Source organism: Rhinoderma darwinii, chromosome 2 (genome assembly GCF_050947455.1).
Source record: "Rhinoderma darwinii isolate aRhiDar2 chromosome 2, aRhiDar2.hap1, whole genome shotgun sequence".
NCBI classification, from domain to species: Eukaryota; Metazoa; Chordata; class Amphibia; order Anura; family Rhinodermatidae; genus Rhinoderma; species Rhinoderma darwinii.
The window spans coordinates 412,256,550-412,276,839 of NC_134688.1; the positions used below are offsets into that span (position 1 = coordinate 412,256,550).

Consider the following 20,290-nt stretch of genomic DNA (forward strand, 5'->3'; position numbering starts at 1 on the left):
TATGCAATTTTATGCTTCCATCTGTTTCTTACGTATCTGTGAAACGTATAGGCATTCATTTGTATACTATTAACATATGCTACGATATTCTGTCCTCCAAAAAAAAAGTATTGTGACATAAAGGAGGTCACACCTAGTCAAAATTATACCCACTTGGACTACATTTCACCCGTTAATGTGATATATATATGTCACCATTTTCTTGTGTGCTGTATATTTGCAGTCACAGGCGTTCATGCACCATTATACACATTGTGTTTCATTTTGTTGGAATGTGCTGTTCAAACTTTTGTGGTGTTTATGTGATTCTTTTATGTGGGGTTAGTGACTGTCTCCATTTTTTGATCTTGCACTCCTCCCATTCTGCCCTGGGTGATTTTAATTAGTTTCATTCTGGTTCCTACCATCCCCAAGTATATGTAGGCTTAGTCCCAGTTCTAGGTGTATGTGCAGCGTAGGTTCCCACATATAGAGGACGCCTTGTTGTGGCAGGTGGGCTCACACAATTTGATCAAAATGTGCGCTAAGAACCTCCCTATTGTAAGTAGCTTTAGAAGTAATGCATATTTATTTATACTTAGCGGTTTAGGTGACATTAGTTTTCACAGTGCGCTGTTGCCATTTTCTTGTGTGCCATATATACATGTATATATATATATATATATATATATATATATATATATATATATATGCAGATTTATACATTTGAATATCTTTTTTTTAATATTCAATCGTACTGTCTATGCTCGTTGCTGAGCATAAATGTGATGTGAACAGGGCCTTACCTTGAACAGAGAGTCACATCAGGCATGGCTCTCTGTTTTGAAGAACTGCTCATAGCCACTGAAATCAATGAATAGCGCCTGCTGCAGGTAATAGTAGGTACTGAAGAAGTGTGCTTATTTTAGCAATCTGACTACTGGTCCCCCACTATCAGCTTCCCTAAGGAGCCACAACATATACAGAGGTTGTCTAAACTAAACAATCCCTTTAAAAACAAAAAATATCACTTATTAAAAATGACATTTCTACCTTAAGATTCTAGTAAACTCAAATAACATTTATTTTATCAGATTCACTGTGTGGGCATTCATATACAAATGAAAACAGACTTAAATCAGTTTAAGTGTTTCCTTTGCTCTTGCCAAGTGGAGTTATTTGTGATTCAAGTATAAAGTAGGTTTGACTGATTGGAGTGGCCAATGTTAATAAAGGGAAATCCAAAACTTGCTATAAGCGACTGCTTGAGAAGAATGTGTCAGGCTAAATTAAACATGCAAAAGAAAAATACATATTTCCTAACACGTTGGTTAGTGGGTCACATTATAAATTGGAGAATATGTAATAAAACTTGTGGCATTGCAATAGGTTCAAGTACATCCAATTCTGTAGTCTCAACATTTGGGGACATTACAATAATACAGATATTTAAATTGTATACATATTTTATTGTTAACACATAGATTTAATCTATATAAAATGTTAAATATTCTTTAATTATCTCATCCTGATACTGAGTTACAGCCTGTATTATAATCTAGATTTCCGTTCTCAATTCTTTAGACTTCAGAGCTGACATCTCCCAGCATTCCTTGTTGCTCAGTTTCTGCACAAAGCTGATGTAAAGGATCTGCCAGGCACAGCTTCGGGGTTAACTCCCAGAACTAATCAGTCAGCACCTGAGAATACATCCCTGAGACTGACTCCTGCTTCCACCATTCAGGCTGGCAGGCTTAGGAGTGGGAGAGCCTATCGTAACCTGGCCAGACTCAGCTAGCTCCCGCCCTCGGTCTATTTAAGCCTGCACTTCCTGTCCCTCGGTGCTTGTTATTGCTTGTGTTTCTTTCCTTGTGGTTTCCTGGCCAAGCTACAGCTCCTGCTATTTTTGATCCTGCTCCATACAGACCCTGGCTTACCGACTACTCTTCTGCTTTTCGTTTTGTACCTCGCACACTCCTGGCTTGACTCGGCTCGTTCACCACTCTGGTTGCTCACGGTGTTGCCGTGGGCAACGGCCCCTTTTCCTTGCTTGTGTTCCTTTGTATGTTTGTCGTGTTTGTCGTGCACTTACTGAGCGCAGGGACCGCCGCCCAGTTGTACCCCGTCGCCTAGGGCGGGTCGTTGCAAGTAGGCAGGGACAGAGTGGCGGGTAGATTAGGGCTCACTTGTCCGTCTCCCTACCCCCTGCCATTACATAATAACAAGCCCATACCTAGTCTACCCCTGGTCCCTGACACCACTATGGATCCCCGTGAGACCCTGGCTCAGCAAATGCAGGGTCTCTCCCTACAGGTCCAGGCCCTGGCTCAGAGGGTCAACCAGCCTGATGCTACCCTGGTAGTTCCCCTCACCGCACCTCTTGAACCCCACCTCAAGTTGCCCGACTGGTTCTCAGGGGACCGGAGGGCTTTTCTCTCCTTTCGGGAGAGTTGTAGGCTTTACTTTCGTTTAAAGCCTCATTCCTCAGGTTCTGAGAGCCAGCGGGTGGGTATAATTATGTCCTGGCTCCAGGAAGGGCCCCAAGAGTGGGCCTTCTCCTTGGCTCCTGACGCCCCTGAACTTTCCTCCGTTGATTGTTTCTTTTCTGCTCTCGGACTTATTTATGACGAGACTGACAGGACTGCCTTTGCCGAGAGTCAGCTGGTGACCTTAAGTCAGGTTAAGAGACCTGTTGAGGAGTATTGCTCTGACTTTCGGAAGTGGTGCTTAGCTTCTCGGTGGAATGACCCTGCCTTAAGGTGCCAGTTTAGGTTGGTTCTGTCGAATGCCCTGAAAGACCTGCTAGTTAGCTATCCCTCTTCTGACTCCCTAGACCAGGTTATGGCTTTAGCGATACGACTTGACCGACGTCTCAGGGAACGACAACGTGAACGTTTATGTGTTTTCTCCTCCGACTCCCCCATGATGCCTCCCGAAGCTCCGTTGCTTCGTTCCTCCCCGAAAGATTCAGAGATACCTATGCAACTCGGGGCCTCCGTGTCCCCCCAACAACGTAGAGAATTCCGCAGGAAGAATGGTCTCTGCTTCTACTGTGGGGACGACAAGCATCAAGTGAACAACTGTCCTAAGTGTAAGATTGCAGCCAGAGAACTTCCGCGTCTAAGTGATCATCGGGGAGGTCACTTGGGCGCACAGGTATTTCCCGTAAATATGAAACATACTAAGATCTTGCTTCCCTTTCAGGTCTCTTTTGGTGGTAGGTCTGCTACCGGCAGTGCCTTCGTGGATTCAGGGTCCTCTACTAATATCATGTCTGTGGAATTTGCTATGTCCCTTGCTATGCCTCTGATTGATTTGCCTAAACCTGTCCCGGTAGTAGGTATCGACTCCACTCCTCTTGCTAATGGTTATTTTACACAGCATACCCCTGTTTTTGAACTCCTTGTTGGCTCCATGCATTTGGAGCAATGCTCTGTACCGTTGATGCAGGGATTATCGTACGATTTGGTTCTAGGTCTTCCCTGGTTGCAGTTGCATAATCCTACGTTTGACTGGAATACTGGGGAGCTAACCAAATGGGGTAATGAATGTTGTACGTCATGTTTTTCTGTTAATTCTATTTCTCCCCCTAAGGAGGCGAATACGCTACCCGAGTTTGTTCAGGACTTCGCTGATGTTTTCTCTAGGGAGGCCTCCGAAGTGTTACCTCCTCATAGAGAATACGATTGCGCTATCGAATTGGTACCAGGAGCTAAGCTTCCTAAGGGTAGGATATTTAATCTTTCTTGTCCCGAACGTGAAGCTATGAGAGTGTATATCTCGTCATGCCCTTTGGGTTGTGTAATGCCCCTGCGGTCTTCCAGAATTTCATAAATGAGATTTTGAGAAATTACCTGGGGATTTTTTTGGTAGTGTACCTTGATGACATACTGGTGTTTTCCAAGGACTGGTCCTCCCACATTGAGCATGTCAGGAAGGTGCTCCAGGTCCTTCGGGAAAATAAACTGTTTGCCAAAACCGAAAAATGTGTGTTTGGGGTACAGGAGATTCCATTTTTGGGTCAAATCCTCACTCCTCATGAATTTCACATAGACCCCGCCAAGGTTCAGGCTGTGGCGGAATGGGTCCAACCTGCCTTCCTGAAGGGGTTACAGTGTTTTTTGGGGTTCACTAATTATTACAGGAGATTTATTGCTAACTTCTCGGTCATCGCTAAGCCCCTTACGGACCTCACTCGCAAAGGTGCTGATCTCCTCCACTGGCCTCCTGAGGCTGTCCAGGCTTTTGAGGTCCTTAAGAAGTGCTTTGTCTCGGCCCCGGTGCTGGTTCAGCCCAACCAAATGGAGCCATTTATCGTGGAAGTTGACGCATCTGAGGTGGGAGTGGGGGCTGTCTTGTCCCAGGGTACCAGGTCCCTCACCCATCTCCGCCCCTGTGCCTACTTCTCCAGGAAGTTTTCGCCAACTGAAAGTAACTATGATATTGGCAACCGCAAACTCTTAGCCATTAAATGGGCATTTGAAGAGTGGCGCCACTTCCTGGAGGGGGCTAGGCACCAGGTAACGGTCCTTACCGACCACAAGAATCTGGTTTTCCTAGAATCTGCCCGGAGGCTAAACCCGAGACAAGCTCGATGGGCGTTATTTTTTACCAGATTCAATTTTTTGGTTACCTATAGGGCTGGGTCTAAAAATATTAAGGCTGATGCACTGTCGCGTAGCTTCATGGCCAGCCCTCCTTCGGAGGAAGATCCTGCTTGTATTTTGCCTCCAGGTATAATCATTTCCTCGATCGATTCTGATTTAGTCTCTGATATTGCTGCTGATCAAGGTGCAGCTACCGGGAACCTTCCTGAGAACAAGCTGTTTGTTCCCCTGCAATTCCGGCTAAGGGTACTTAGGGAAAATCATGACTCCGCACTATCTGGCCATCCATGCACCCTGGGTACCAAACACCTCATTACCAGAAATTATTGGTGGCCTGGGTTGCCTAAAGACGTTAAGGCCTACGTCGCCGCTTGTGAGGTTTGTGCTAGGTCCAAGACTCCCAGGTCCAGACCAGCGGGCTTACTGCGTTCGTTGCCCATTCCCCAGAGACCTTGGACACATATCTCCATGGATTTTATCACCGATTTGCCTCCATCCCAAGGCAAGTCGGTGGTGTGGGTGGTGGTGGACCGCTTCAGTAAGATGTGCCACTTTGTGCCCCTCAAGAAACTACCCAACGCCAAAACGTTGGCTACCTTGTTTGTCAAACACATCCTGCGTCTCCATGGGGTCCCTGTCAATATTGTTTCGGACAGAGGGGTACAATTTGTTTCATTGTTTTGGAGAGCCTTCTGTATGAAGTTGGGGATTGATCTGTCCTTCTCCTCTGCCTTCCATCCTGAAACCAATGGCCAAACGGAGAGGACTAATCAATCTCTAGAGCAATACTTAAGGTGTTTTGTCTCTGACTGTCAATTTGATTGGGTCTCTTTCATTCCCCTCGCCGAATTTTCCCTTAATAACCGGGTCAGTAACTCGTCAGGGGTCTCTCCTTTTTTTTGTAATTTTGGGTTTAATCCACGGTTCTCCTCCGTTTCACCTGGTAGTTCCAACAATCCCGAGGTAGAGGTCGTTCATCGGGAACTGTGCACAGTCTGGGCCCAGGTTCAGAAAAACCTAGAGGTGTCCCAGAGCGTACAAAAAACTCAGGCTGATAAAAAAACGTTCTGCTAACCCCCTGTTTATGGTCGGAGATCTGGTGTGGTTGTCGTCTAGGAACTTGCGTCTCAAGGTTCCGTCCAAGAAGTTTGCTCCCCGGTTTATTGGGCCGTATAAGGTAATTGAGGTCCTCAATCCTGTCTCCTTCCGGCTGGAGTTACCCCCGTCTTTTCGGATACACGACGTGTTTCATGCCTCACTCCTCAAACGCTGCTCCCCGTCCTTGGCTCCCTCGAGGAGACCTCCTGTTCCCATCCTCACCCCGGAGGGGGTGGAATTCGAGGTGGCCAGGATTGTGGACAGCAAGATGGTCCAAGGCTCCCTCCAGTACCTGGTCCATTGGAGAGGATACGGGCCCGAGGAGAGGACTTGGGTACCCGCCCGGGATGTTCACGCTGGGGTATTGGTCAGGAGGTTCCACCTGCGTTTCCCCAGTAAGCCAGGTCCACTTAGAAAGGGTCCGGTGGCCCCTCATAAAAGGGGGGGTACTGTAAAGGATCTGCCAGGCACAGCTTCGGGGTTAACTCCCAGAAATAATCAGTCAGTACCTGAGAATACATCCCTGAGACTGACTCCTGCTTCCACCATTCAGGCTGGCAGGCTTAGGAGTGGGAGAGCCTATCGTAACCTGGCCAGACTCAGCTAGCTCCCACCCTCGGTCTATTTAAGCCTGCACTTCCTGTCCCTCGGTGCTTGTTATTGCTTGTGTTTCTTTCCTTGTGGTTTCCTGGCCAAGCTACAGCTCCTGCTATTTTTGATCCTGCTCCATACAGACCCTGGCTTACCGACTACTCTTCTGCTTTTCGTTTTGTACCTCGCACACTCCTGGCTTGACTCGGCTCGTTCACCACTCTGGTTGCTCACGGTGTTGCCGTGGGCAACGGCCCCTTTTCCTTGCTTGTGTTCCTTTGTATGTTTGTCGTGCACTTACTGAGCGCAGGGACCACCGCCCAGTTGTACCCCGTCGCCTAGGGCGGGTCGTTGCAAGTAGGCAGGGACAGAGTGGCGGGTAGATTAGGGCTCACTTGTCCGTCTCCCTACCCCCTGCCATTACAGCTGGCTCTGGTGATTTACATTGTGGGAAGTGTAATATTTACACCAGTATGATGTAGGGAAACCTGTCCCGCTGTATTATATAAAATCAACTACGCTATTAAGGATTTGTTGACTGTTTCCAATAACAACCAGCAGAATTGTGAATGCAGCTCTGGGCCATAATACAAGCTGTAACTCAGGATCAGTTCAAGATAATTTATAAAATGTTTCTAAAACATTTCAGATTTTTTTATGCAGATGATATTTATACATAACCCAGTGCCCCAATTGTCCCAGGCCAGCAATCGCCACCTTCAGTTGTATGTGACAAGTGAGAGTTCGATGGCCCTGGTATAAAATTTGCATGGGGCCCAGGAACCTCAAACGACACCTCTCAATATAAATGCTTAGCTAGTTAATCAATACTAAGCGTTTATAACCCTTAGGGTATGTTCACACGACAGCGTCCGTAACGGCTGAAATGACGGGGATGTTTTCAGGAGAAAACATCCCCGTCATTTCAGCCATAACGGCATATGCTGGCGCTTAAACGCTGTGTCCATTACGGACATAATTGGCGCTGCTTTTCATTGGAGTCAATGAATAACGGCTCCAATTACGCCCCAAGAAGTGACAGGTCACTTCTTTGACGCGGGCGTCTATTTACGCGCCGTCATTTGATAGCAGCGCGAAAATATACGCCTTGTGTGAACAGGCAAACGTCAGCCCATTGCTTTCAATGGGCAGATGTTTGTCAACGCTTTCAAGCCGCATTTTTCGGATGTAATTCGGGGCAAAAACGCCCGAATTACATCCGTAATTAGTGTGTGTGAACATACCCTAAAATTGCAGATGTGTCAGGAAAATAGTAACGTTTTAACGATAATGGAATACTAAAATATAATAAGGACTAACGATAAGAATTTTTATCTCTCCATTTGTTATATACTGATTGGTTAGAAATTGGGCTTACTTACCTTAGTTTCAAGATTGCTTATTCTCTCTGCTATAGCTGCCAGTCTTGTACAATTCATGCATTCTGAAAAAAAGTATACAGTACAGGTAAATAGATAAGTAGAATGGAGACATTGAATATGAAGCTAAGAACAAAGATGAGTCTGCGATAGTCACTATCACACAGTACAAAAAGTAAATAAAACTAGCAATTTGGTATGAGATAGCAATAACGTTCCCACACCTTGTTCCTAGTAAGTCATTCTGTTCTTATCTACAGTTCCCGCTTGCCTCTATACCCATGAACCTAACAGTGACTTTGCCTTATGCAGCTATTTCTTCAAAAATGATTACTACCACCCTCAGGAATATCATAATATTCTCCTAATTCGGTGATCATTCCTGCAGTATATAAAGATGAAAAGAGATAAAGAATTATACAATAAGTCATTAAATTAATATGCTAGAAAAATTACACTTCTCGTTGTTTACTAATGAAATGTGTTATTATATAAAAAAATTATAAAAACATCTTATAAGCTGTCTTTACAGACAAACTGTATACCTTCTACTTTTTACTGTAGAAAACCATTATTAGAGTATATCTTGTCATCTATCCATAAATTATGACAAAACATCGCTTTTTACAGAGCCGTAACGAAATCAAACAAATCCTGACAGTCCATCGTCGTGTATTGGCGTCTGTGAAGGTCACAGTTGGGTTTTTGACAGCAAGGTTAGTGCTGGAGACTACGATATTCATGGTGTAAAATATTTTTTTAAAAACACCGTAACCCCAATACATTGAAAAATTATTTCAATTTGAATAGAGCCTTATACTGTTCAAGTCTTTCAGCAGATCACCGAATATAGCTACCAAAAGATTTAGACCTCCTGTATTTATAGCATTGGGTTTTACCCAATATCCATTCCAGAATGGTGGGGTCAAGAGTCGTATTATTTCTTGATAGTTTTGTAACTTATTCTTCTTGGTTGGGGTAAAGGGGATTGTCCCTATTAGAACAAGGACACTTACTATAGGTGCCATATTGCTCTATTAACAAAGTTCTAACATATGATCTTGCACACAATACTGCCAATTACTTGTTGTGTTTTCAAAGTTCTGCCATAAATAAAATGAAATCACGAAAAATTAAAAACAAAAACCTAACAAAACTCTCCAATGTGTAACATCTGGAAGTTGTACACTACACAGTGGCGGATATATTGCCGGTGCAGCTGATTCGGCTGCGCAGGGGCCCGGAGGGGATGGGGGCCAGCTCAGCTGCCCTAAATTCTGTGTGCATAGATCGACACAGGGCCCCCATCCTCTGTGGGCCCCCATGCCCGAGGCATAAGGAGGCCCGTGCCGCACAGCATATCACATTTACGGGACGGGCAGCATGGGTCCCCTCTTGCCCGGTGGTGTCGATAGCACCAGAGGAGGTCCTGGTGCTAGTGACAGTCCCATTCAATTGTATCTGCATCCTCAGGACCCAGATACAATTGAAGACTACAGGCTGCAGGCCACGTCAGGCCTGCAGCCTATAAGGCGCTTGGAAGATTCCCTGCGCAGGCTGGCGTGATGACGTCACTGCATCACGCTGGTCTGCGCATGCGTCCCACCTGGAGTCTATGCAGCGCTCCGTCCGTCGCGGGTATGGGGCGAGGTAAGTAGAATGGTTTTTTTTTTGGGGGGGGGGGCAGGGTGCCACTATATACAAGGGGAGGGGGAGAAGCTGTGTGGCACTACCTGAAACAGGGGGGGTTTGGCTAAGTGGCACTATATACAAGGGAAGGGGGAGCTGTGTGGCACTATATACAAGAGGGGGAGGGAGCTGTGTGACACTATATTCAAGGGGAGGGGGAGATGTGTGACAACATACAGGGGGAGGGAGCTGTGTGACACTATATAAAAAGGGGAGGGAGCTATGTGACACTATATACAGGGGGAGGGAGCTATGTGACATTATATAAAAGGAGAAAGGGGAGATGTGTGACAATATACAGGGGGGAGGGAGCTGTGTGATACTATATACAGGGGGGAGGGAGCTGTGTGACACTATATACAAGAGGAGGGGGATCTGTGTGGCACTATATACAAGGGAAGGGGGGGTTTGTGTGTTACTATATACAAGGGGAGGAAGGAGCTGTGTGATACTATATACAGGGGAGGAGGGAGCTGTGTGGCACTATATACAAGGGGAGGGGGGGTTGTATGGCACTATATACAATGGGAGGGGAGTCTGTGTGGCACTATATACAAGGGAAGGGGGGCTGTGTGGCACTATATATAAGGGGAGGGGGGTTTGTGTGTCACTATATACAAGGGGAGGAGGGAGCTGTGTGATACTATATACAGGGGAGGAGGGAGCTGTGTGGCACTATATACAAGGGGAGGGGAGTCTGTGTGGCAATATATACAAGGGGAGGGGGCTATGTGGCACTATATACAAGGGGAGAGGGGCTGTGTGGCACTATTTACAAGTGGAGGCGGGGCAGTGTAGCACTATATACAAGGGAAGGGGGGCTGTGTGACAATATACAGAGAGGGGGAGCTGTGTGTCACTATATACAAAGGGGGACTGAGGCACTATATAAAAGGGGGGCTGGGTGGCACTATATACAACAGGAGGCAGGGTGGCACTATATACAAGAAGGGGTCTGCGTGGCACTATCTACAAAGGGGGAGGGCTGTGTAGCGCTATCTACAGGGGATGCTGTGGTGCTATATACAAGGGGGCACAAAGGGGGCATTAGTACTGCATGGGCACAAAGGGCTCATGGTAACAGATGGGGCACTTTTATTGTATTGAGCACTGAGGGATCATTATTATCATCTGGGGCACAGTAGATTATGAGTTTGTTTAGAGGATGGGATAAAGGTGTGGTGGGTGCTGGAAAAGTGAGAAACCCAACATGTCTGTGTGTCAAATTCTGCAGAGACGAGTCGTTGCTGGAATAAGTCGTCTCGGCTGGATGGAGAAGAAAAGGGAAAGTGAACGACTCTGATCAGAGGAAACATCACCTGTGAGTCACTAGATATAAATGTGCTGTAATCACTTATATCGTCTGCAGAGCTCCTGTGTATAACTGGCATCTATTACTACATGGTCCCTATATGCTAGTAATATTGTTCTTTGTATAGTGTTTTTTATTCAGTAACAGTATGGGGGTATTATTCAGTAACATGATTTGCATTATTTATGTATGTTACTTGTGTTTTAAACTAGTAATAAAATGTGCAATATAAATTTGTATAGTTTTATATGTGCCCGGGCGTGGTTAGGTTATGGGGGGCCCAGGCACATTCTTTGCACAGGGGCCCTCTGCAGTCTGTGTCCGCCTCTGACACTACAAGTATTTGTTACCACATGAAAAGATAAGCTAGGGTGATTTAATATTACACATAATGAGAACATTTTTGACAGCAGTTATTTAATGCGTTTTTCCCATACAGTTATATGAATGTTCTAAGACTTCTACAAAGCATGGAGAATTTGCCCCGTCAAGGATATTTTTATATATATATATATATTTATTCTGTGCCTCCCTCAGTGGTCTTTTTAATATCTTCACTGACCTAAAAGTTTGATCCTCCCATATTTTGATACTATATAAAACCACAACCTCCACATCAGTACCCCTTGAGAAGGCTGACGGCAGAAACGAGCGTCAGGTTTCCGATGTGGTGGTTTTATCCAGTGGTCTGATTCTTTCTCCTTTGTTGGATATTTATTCTGTTATTGCACTATGGGTCAGTATACTATTGGCTTTTTGACTAGGGTCTATTGATCTATGCACTAATGGCATATATATATATATATATATATATATATATATATATATACACTAAGGTTCAAAAGTTTGGGGTCACCAAGACAATTTTGTGTTTTCCATGAAAACTCACACTTATATTTATCAAATGAGTTGCAAAGTGACTAGAAAATATAGTCAAGACATTGACAAGGTTAGAAATAATGATTTTTATTTTAAAAAATAATTTTCTCCTTCAAACTTTGCTTTCGTCAAAGAATGCTCCATTTGCAGCAATTACAGCATTGCAGACCTATGGCATTCTAGCTGTTAATTTGCTGAGGTAATCGGGAGAAATTTCACCCCATGCTTCCAGAAGCCCCTCCCACAAGTTGGATTGGCTTGATGGGCACTTCTTGCGTACCATATGGTCAAGCTGCTCCCACAACAGCTCTATGTGGTTGAGATCTGGTGACTGCGCTGGCCACTCCATTACAGATAGAATACCAGCTGCCTGCTTCTTCCATAAATAGTTCTTGCATAATTTGGAGGTGTGCTTTGGGTCATTGTCCTGTTGTAGGATGAAATTGGCTCCAATCAAGCGCTGTCCACAGGGTATGGCATGGCGTTGCAAAATGGAGTGATAGCCTTCCTTATTCAAAATCCCTTTTACCTTGTAAAAATCTCCCACTTTACCAGAACCAAAGCAACCCCATACCATCACATTACCTCCACCATGCTTGACAGATTGCGTCAGGCATCTTCCAGCATCTTTTCAGTTGTTCTGCGTCTCACAAATGTTCTTCTGTGTGATCCAAACACCTCAAACTTCCATTCGTCTGTCCATAACACTTTTTCCCAATCTTCCTCTATCCAATGTCTGTGTGGTTTTGCCCATATTAATCTTTTCCTTTTATTAGCCAGTCTCAGATATGTCTTTTTCTTTGCCACTCTGCCCTGAAGGCCAGCATCCCGGAGTCGCCTCTTCACTGTAGACATTGACACTGGCGTTTTGCGGGTACTATTTAATGAAGCTGCCAGTTGAGGACCTGTGAGGCGTCTATTTCTCAAACTAGAGACTCTAATGTACTTGTCTTGTTGCTCAGTTGTGCAGCGTGGCCTCCCACTTCTCTTTCTACTCTGGTTAGAGCCTGTTTGTGCTGTCCTCTGAAGGGAGTAGTACACACCGTTGTAGGAAATCTTCAGTTTCTTGGCAATTTCTCGCATGGAATAGCCTTCATTTCTAAGAACAAGAATAGACTGTCGAGTTTCACATGAAAGCTCTCTTTTTCTAGCCATTTTGAGAGCTTAATCGAACCCACAAATGTAATGCTCCAGATTCTCAACTAGCTCAAAGGAAGGTCAGTTTTATAGCTCCTCTAAACAGAAAAACTGTTTACAGCGGTGCTAACATAATTGCACAAGGGTTTTCAAGTGTTTTCTAATCATCCATTAGCCTTCTAATACAGTTAGCAAACACAATGTACCATTAGAACACTGGAGTGATGGTTGCTGGAAATGGGCCTCTATACACCTATGTAGATATTGCATTAAAAACCAGACATTTGCAGCTAGAATAGTCATTTAGCACATTAACAATGTATAGAGTGTATTTCTGATTAATTTAATGTTATCTTCATTGAAAAAAACTGTGCTTTTCTTGCAAAAATAAGGACATTTCTAAGTGACCCTAAACTTTTGACCGGTAGTGTATGTCTGTACTTACATGTGGCATTTGACCTATGTATTTGCATTTATATTTGGTTGTGACCATATATACCAGGATTGTTGACCACCACCTCAGTGTTTTTAATGGTTTTATTGAGACAGCCTGCTGTCCAATTTTGTGATTATTTTCTACTTAATAAAGATTTATAGTCTCTAGTATTTTGGAATTGTATTTTGTATATATGATACACATCTATTGGTATTCTTCGTGTTTTTGGTATATCATTATTGTTATTTATTATGGGACTTGCTCTACCACTTTTTGGTTAAATTTTGGGGGAAGTGGAGTTCCTAATAGGGTGTAAGACCTATACAGCAGGGAGATGTTTCAATTTGGTGATTGCTGAATTTAATTATTGTCCTCCTCGTTCTCCTACAGACCAATCCACATTGTCATTACTTTTGATTGGTCACTACTCACGGTGTGAATACACATTCATCTACCAATCTCAGCTCAGTTGTAGCTAGCTAGTTAAGCAAGAAGTACAACCATTAAAATGCTACCTAATTATTCTTAAGTTTAGGCACAGGCTATGTTATTCCAGATTTTCTGTCTGACACACTATAAACACTTAAGACAGACAGCTAACAAGATATATAATATGCCACCTGTCTCCATGCCAGCCTCTTACATGTGGATTTAGGAACCCTGCCATGAAGTGATTAAAATAAACTTTTTCTTTGAAACAATGTTTGGCGGATTCTGTTGCCAAGTGCCAGGGAAACCCTTGAGAAAAAAAGAAAACTTTAAATCCTGCGTGTGCCACCAACAGACTTGAGCTCAGATGGTTTATGCACATGGACTTTACACAACTAAACTCTAAGCAGATAATTTACTCTTTGTTTGTGCTACCACTGTAATAAGAACTTCAGATACTTGTAAAAGAACAATGTCAACACAGATTGTGAGTCCATGTTCAGATTTTCCAGATAGACTGAAGTAATAGCTACATTAGTTAATCAAAGAGTTCGCCAACTTGCGTACTTGGAGTATGAATATATCTCTTAATCTCATCTGGCTTCCAGAACATTACCTTCTTGAATAAATCAAATAATCTAACAAATAACAAGAAAGCCACATCTAACAGCCAATCCTTCCAGCCCTTTGTTTTAAGGCAACGATACAAAGGATGACCCACTCATATTTCATTATGTCATATCATTCAGCTTTCAATGTTCTTAAAAAAAATCCTGAAGATAAATGTTTTGTAGAGGTTGATTCAGACATGATTTTATCCCCAAAGTACAGATGTAGCAATCTTTAACTTGACTTTAAACGTGTTAAATACAAAGTGGCAAGAATCTTTAACTGGACTTTTTCAATGGTTATTAATGGATTAAGTGATAAGATCACGCTGCAGCAATTTATCAGAGTCAAGATGAGGATTGCTACCTCTGTATATTTCTCCAGGATAATTGATGTGTCTAATGCATCAGGTATATGTAGAAACTTTTGTTATTAATTCTACAACAACATTTTCAAGGGTTCAAGATAAACATTGGTATCTTTTCGGCTCAGCCATCTTCACAAGTCATGTGTAGAACCATTATTGCTATTCCAATGGAGTCCACCCTGCAACCAACATTTCATTATTGACTTAGCTCTTGGATTTAAATCTATAAATGCCAAACATTTCACCATTGGATTAATATTGATGTTTTTAATTAATTAATGCCAGACAATCTTGAATTCTGGGTTTTTCAACATCAATACCCAAAAATAATATTATTATTATTATTATTATTATTAATCTTTGGCAGTGTTCGAATGTTCCATTAATAACAGACCGTTACATTTTCTATTAATACTAGTGATCTGCAGACTAGATACCAAAATACGGGCTGCCATTAAAGTTCTATCTATGGACATTGGCTGCAGATTGTACTGTATATTGTACTGTATTGTGGTTCATCATGACCACCACAAAAACCTCCACTGGCAGGGGGATAGCTTTACGGCTCTGTATTATGGATCCATAACTGATCTGCCTGTGACGTACTGATGCTTCAAATTATAGTCTACCACACTATTCAATACTGGAATAAATTGTCAAGGTATATCTTTTTTCAATGAAGGTAAATGGTAAACATATGTAAACATATGTAGCTGTATTGGGGTAAAAGATTAGCATACTTTTATAGGGAGGATTTTTTTTTAATTTCAACTGTAATGCTCAAACATTATGTGAATAGTGCCTTACACCCGTGCCAGGATAAGGCCATCTCTCTAATATAATTAACAATTATCCAAGTATCCAAAGTCAGCTGCCATCATTTTCACCAAGGCTGCGGAGCAAGTGGATCTTGATGGTTTATATAAATATGATGGTATGTATGTTTACAGAACACGATGTGATGATTATGTCCATAGAGAAAAAAAGCACCAAAATGATGTTCTAGTAAATCATTGAAAGTGTCACATTTTTTAAACAGGAAATACTTAAATTTTTAGCTTGACACAGTATTTTGGAATTCTTACAACATGCATAGGCAAAAGAAGGATGAGGTTTGTTTTGTCTGGCATGTATCACTGGCAACACAATATACAATAGACTCAAATAAATGTAACTTGTGAACAAGCAGATGTGGCATTCATCATATGGCATCTAACACCAGTTACTGTTTGTTTATTTATTTATTTATTATTATAATTTTTTTACACCACAATTTATCATCTTCGTTTTGCAGAGCAGAAAATGTCAATTAATGCTGTTTATATGTTCACCATAAGGAAGCACTGTAGAGTTTGGGACTACAGGTATCTCATGAAAGGTACTGATTCTCTTAGAGGGGATCCAGCTAGTAGAGAGTCTTTAGGATAATGCTCCAGAACATTCTCCAGAAAGAAAAAACCTGTCCCTATAGTGCCACCTATAGGTGACTATTCTGTAAATCAATGTTCGACCCTCTATACAGCCTTAAAACATCAGTGGTTAAAAGCCAAACCAGAGATACCTATCTGCAGAAAAGACTGTTTTAGGGTTCTGATTCGGAATGCTATTTAGAATAGAGTTGTCTGAATGAAAGTACTGTACATTATGGTATTTTATATTTTACTATTATATTTGAGGATGTTCTGACAGCCCCCATGGACATAGATTGTCCATTGGCAGCTTAGGAACAACAATAAATACTTTGATATCACAGCGGCAGGTGTTTCATTACAGAACTCTATTCAGTGTGTATCTGCCATCCAGTACTAAGTTCTATTACATGTCAATTCACCTATAGTTAAACCACCTACACATCATTAACTTAAAAAAACATTTCTTTCCAGAGATTATAATAAGAGCCATTGTTCCAAGTGCTGCAGCATTACAGGATACAAAAATAGAGATGAGGTGCCAGGCTAGGACATTTTGTGACATGGAAGTGTGAACTATTACTTACACGCTTACAATCCAGCCTTTCAGCTCTTTACATCCACAATATCCTAATTAAAATCCGCCAGCTTATCCATGGATGTGGTCATTTACTATAGTTGTCTGATCCATAAAATCCCGAATAAAATTCTGCATTACAAAATTGTTCCTTACCCAGCAGGCAGTACAGACCTGTTACACATTACTGCATAAGTGTTCTCTGTGTACTTAAATCCTGGCAACAGGGCCTTAAGGTGGGAATTAGGAAAGATTAACAATCAGTTCTCAGTGGAGAAAAACACACCGAGAAAGCTAACATTTTAATTAAAGTATTTCAAGTTTGGATTTTAATAGTAATAGATAAGCATTACATAGTCCCATAAGTTCTGATTGAACTCAGCAGGGACTTCTTTTAAATGAGAAGGTTTCGTGTTTATTTGGCTTTCTAAGTACACAAATACACAACTATTTTGTCGCTTCCAGAAATTGAGCACTAAATCTTTTACTCGGTCGGGAATTCTTCGACTTTATATGTTCAATTTCAATACAAGCGAAGAGAGAGCATAACTATGTCCCTATTGAATGAGGAGACCAGGTAATATCTTTGGCCTGGGGTAATTGGTAAAAACCATAAGCTTGGTCTTTGTAATGACTCTTTTCCTTCTATTACCTACTTACATGCCAGCACACACCTGGCCGTGCCAACATAAATCTAGTTAATCTCTTCATCATTTTCCAGCTCTAAAAGATTATGCCAAGAAATTACAGAACCAATGTAAACGTACAGCTTTTAAATTAAATTGTTTTCATCCCAAGTCCTTCAGAAATCAGTTGCACATTTTATTGGTATGTGCTTAACATTTTTATCCATACCCCCTCACCCCCAATTACAAAAGTTTCTTATAATGAAGAACCACATGAAACTTTCCAGAATCAAAATTTGGGGAAACATGTTTTATAACTCTGCTGCTATGGCTACAGGTAACATAATATGTATTTTTCTAGTACTATTTCTAAGGAACCCTTCATGTTGTCAAGACTAGGGTGGACTCCTGGCCAGGCTTTACTGGCATCTAAGTCTACATGGCAGATTCTAAAGGGATGAAAGGTATACTGATATCACTATTATAAAATTAAGGTGGGACACATGCTATTACATCATAGTGTTGGGGTCTAGCCTCCTTAAATGATGATGTAAGAAGCTTGTAGCTTCACTGGCGGAACGGCCTGTAGTCATTACATCATGGTTGCAACTTCATGACTTTGGTATAGATCTTGTCTCGAGACAAGATCCGTGATGGGTGTTCCTCTATCTATAGATCCAGACATGACAAACCTCTGTAACCAACACAGACCAGTTTTTCCCTGCATCCATAATATCTACATTCATGCCATTTTAAGCAAGCAGTTCCATATGCCATATTATTTCTGATGCTTAAACTCATATATCTGTTCAATCCATCTGGCTTAAATACAAAATATAAATGTATATGTTAATGCTAACCAACATTCGATCAACATTATTGAGGTCTATGCCATTAATAATATACTATTATTTCAATTTGAATCCTCCAACCTGTCCTTTGTTAACCAAGGATTGCATAAAGAGAATACATCTACAAATAAATTCCAGATTACAGTCCAAGTCAAGAAACTGTTATAGTGGCATATAATTTCTCATAATAATATTTTGTGCATTTTAGTATTTTAAGGACTGTGACTAAGGGTAGGTGGGACAAGCACCTGTCTATGGAGTAATTTAAAGGGTCAATTAAGTAGTAGCAATAATGTATAAATCTGTAGCAACCCGAAGACGGGAGGACCTACCTTATCCATTAATTGATTAGAATGGGAGCCATGTAATGCTTCAAAAAAACTGTAATCTGTATTTTTTTTTACAGCCATTATTCATTTGATATATAAGAAGATATAGGTTGCAGGTATTCTGATGGAAGGGGTCCCACATACTGTGCACAGAGGCCCTCAGTTGTCTGTGTCCTCACATGTTTTAGAGATAAATCATACTCATTGCTGCTAATTTCTCTTCTTGTAGGATGCTATGTATTGTACATTAATCCTCAGCTAATAATTTTTGGGTGAAAAAATATATACGTTTTAAGAATTTCTGATGAATTCCTCAGGTATTTTCACATTGTGGCAGTGCAGGTTCAGAAAACATTAATTCACAGTAATGGTGTAACAAACCCCATCTTATAGAAATGACTCAATAATGCTCTTCTTGACCTGACATGTGGTGGGTGATATACTGCAGGCTGCTTCCTATTGAAGGGTGGCTACAAGCCACTCATGCCAACATCAGCTTTACATATCTGCCTATTCATATGATGAGGTACAGCCATGAGAGTATAACATATTTTAAATGACATGGATTGTGTATTTTCGCAGATGGTTGGAATACTAATTCGCAGATCAGAAATACTGAATGAACCTTTTTTGGTACATACTACTTTTTATTACTTTTTTTTAGCGCTAAGGTAACCAAAAAACAGCAATTCTGGCGTTTTCTTTTTAATTTCTGGGACGTAACTCGTGTGAGTTGAATAATGTGATATTGTAGTAGTTCAGAATTTTGCGGATGCGGCAATGCCAATTTTGTTTATATTTTTATTTTTAACAATACTTAAAAAAAAACAAAAAAAAAAAACCTTTTCCCGTTTTTTCCCTAAACGAATGTAAACAAAAATAAGTTACCATGACTGGTATCGCCACGTCCATAAAAGTCAAAACTATTACAATATAATGTTATTTAACCCGCTCGGTGAACGGCTTCAAAAAAATTTAAACCGCCTAAATTGCAGTTTTTTGGTCACTTAATCTCCCTTGAAAAATGTAATAAAAAGTGATCAAAAAGCAGAAATGATTTCCAGTTTTCTAAGATGTACAGTATAAGAAAAATATTTTCTTGACTATTTGAGTTAGCTATGCTTTATTTTTAGTATTAATGAAGGCCCTTTTTACACTATTTAAAGAGGCTCTGTCACCAGATTTTTCAACCCCTATCTGCTATTGCAGCAGATAGGCGCTGCAATGTAGATTACAGTAACGTTTTTATTTTTTAAAAATGAGCATTTTTGGCCAAGTTATGACCATTTTTGTATTTATGCAAATGAGGCTTGCAAAAGTACAACTGGGCGTGTTGAAAAGTAAAAGTCCAACTGGGCGTGTATTATGTGCGTACATCGGGGCGTTTTTACTTCTTTTACTAGCTGGGCGTTGTGAATGGGAGTGTATGATGCTGACGAATCAGCATCATCCTCTTCTCTACACAACGCCCAGCTTCTGGCAGATCACGCTGTGACGTCACTTCCCCAGGTCCTGCATCGTGTCAGACGAGCGAGGACACATCGGCACCACAGGCTACAGATGATTCTGCAGCAGCATCAGCGTTTGCAGGTAAGTCGATGTAGCTACTTACCTGCAAACGCTGATGCTGCTGCAGAATCAACTGTAGCCTCTGGTGCCGATGTGTCCTCGCTCGTCTGACACGATGCAGGACCTGGGGAATTGACGTCACAGCGTGATCTGCCAGAAGCTGGGCGTTCTGAAGAGAAGTGGATGATACTTCTCTTCAGAACGCCCAGCTAGTAAAAGTAGTAAAAACGCCCCGATGTACGCACATAATACACGCCCAGTTGTACTTTTGCAAGCCTCATTTGCATAAATACAAAAATGGTCATAACTTGGCCAAAAATGCTCGTTTTTTAAAAATAAAAACGTTACTGTAATCTACATTGCAGCGCTGATCTGCTGCAATAGCAGATAGGGGTTGCAAAATCTGGTGACAGAGCC

At 41.8% G+C, this 20,290-nt stretch overlaps 1 protein-coding gene across 1 annotated transcript in view; it reads right to left on the bottom strand.

Moving 5' to 3' along the window:
* COL26A1 (collagen type XXVI alpha 1 chain) overlaps positions 1–20,290 on the bottom strand; it is a 382,105-nt gene that overhangs the window by 42,463 nt on the left and 319,352 nt on the right. Inside the window, exon 4 of the mRNA XM_075850816.1 lies at positions 7,658–7,719. Within this exon, the coding sequence (XP_075706931.1) occupies positions 7,658–7,719 (62 nt within the window). The remainder of the gene's footprint in view (positions 1–7,657; positions 7,720–20,290) is intronic.